The 1,254-nt window shown below is 35.6% G+C and overlaps 1 protein-coding gene across 1 annotated transcript in view; it reads left to right on the top strand.

Moving 5' to 3' along the window:
* LOC21401278 (cyclic pyranopterin monophosphate synthase, mitochondrial) overlaps window positions 1-60 on the top strand; it is a 1,050-nt gene extending 990 nt beyond the window's left edge. Inside the window, 1 exon segment of the mRNA XM_010111266.2 lies at window positions 1-60. Coding sequence (XP_010109568.2) covers window positions 1-28 — 28 coding nt within the window. The 3' untranslated portion in view covers window positions 29-60.
* The last annotated feature ends 1,194 nt before the right edge of the window (window positions 61-1,254 follow it).

The following is a 1,254-nucleotide window of genomic DNA, read 5'->3' as shown; positions in this document are numbered from 1 at the left end:
GAGCGGGGACTGGTCCAGACAAGAATAGTAGAGATTTTGTTGTATTTGAGATTCCCCCCATTTTTAAATGAGTTGTTTACCTCTTGGAATGCTAGTGTGTATTGATCATTGAATAATGTGTCTCATTTATTATTTATTGAATAATGAATAAATACATATATATATATATGTATATATATATATAGCAATTAATTAAAACGTGGTACACAAATTTCAATTTAATAAATGTAGAATAAGAACAACAACAATAAATACAAGCCTTAATCTGGGGTCAGTTATATAGTTTTTTGTTTCTAATATGCTCTATTAAATACGAGACCTTTCTGAAGTCCTAGATCTTGAAAGTCGTACCTAACTACATCAGCCTAAGTAATTCTTGGTTTACCCATCGCTCTCTTAGTACTAGGTATTTGGATGTTCTCCGAAGCACAAACATGTGCATCTAACGATCTACGTTGTACATGCCCGTACCACTTTAGACGGTTTTTTTGCACCTTATCTTCTATTGGTGCTACACATACTTTACTACGAATAACTTCATTCCGTATGCGATCCATTCTCATATGACCACTCATCCATCTTAACATACGCATCTCCACCACACTCATCTTGTATATTTGTTGTCTCTTGATAGCCCAATATTCACTAACATATAACCTAGTTGGGCGAATTGATGTCCTATAGAATTTTTCTTTCAACTTAATAGGCATATTATCATCACATAAAATTCCCGTGGCATTCTTCCACTAAACCCACCCCGCCTTAATCATATGTCCAATATCCTCATCCATATCCCCTTCACACTGCACAATGGACCCAAGGTACCTAAATTTCCTAAAAGCCCCAATCACCACACAATCCAAAGAAATTCCATCACTCTGATCTCTCAAATTACTAAACCTACAATGCATGTACTCAGTCTTCGTTCTACTTAACTTAAACCCCTTCGTCTCAAGGGTTTGTCTCCATAGTTCTAACTTACAGTTAATTCCCTCCCGATGTTCATCAACTAAAACTATATCGTCTACAAAAAGCATACGCCAACGAATTTCATCTTAAATTTCTCTTGTGAGCTCGTCCATCACGATAGTGAAAAGATAAAGACGAAGAGTAGAACCTTGATGAAGCCAATCCGAATGGGAAACACTAACATAAATCAAATTTCATTTTAACATATAATTTGACATGAACACTTTAGGCACATCGATCTCACGTTGCCGTCACCTACAAGATAGAAATGTTAGTTTACTTAAT

This window comes from Morus notabilis, unplaced genomic scaffold, assembly GCF_000414095.1.
Source record: "Morus notabilis unplaced genomic scaffold, ASM41409v2 Scaffold199, whole genome shotgun sequence".
Taxonomy (NCBI): domain Eukaryota; kingdom Viridiplantae; phylum Streptophyta; class Magnoliopsida; order Rosales; family Moraceae; genus Morus; species Morus notabilis.
This window is presented reverse-complemented; position numbering and strand designations above follow the sequence as displayed.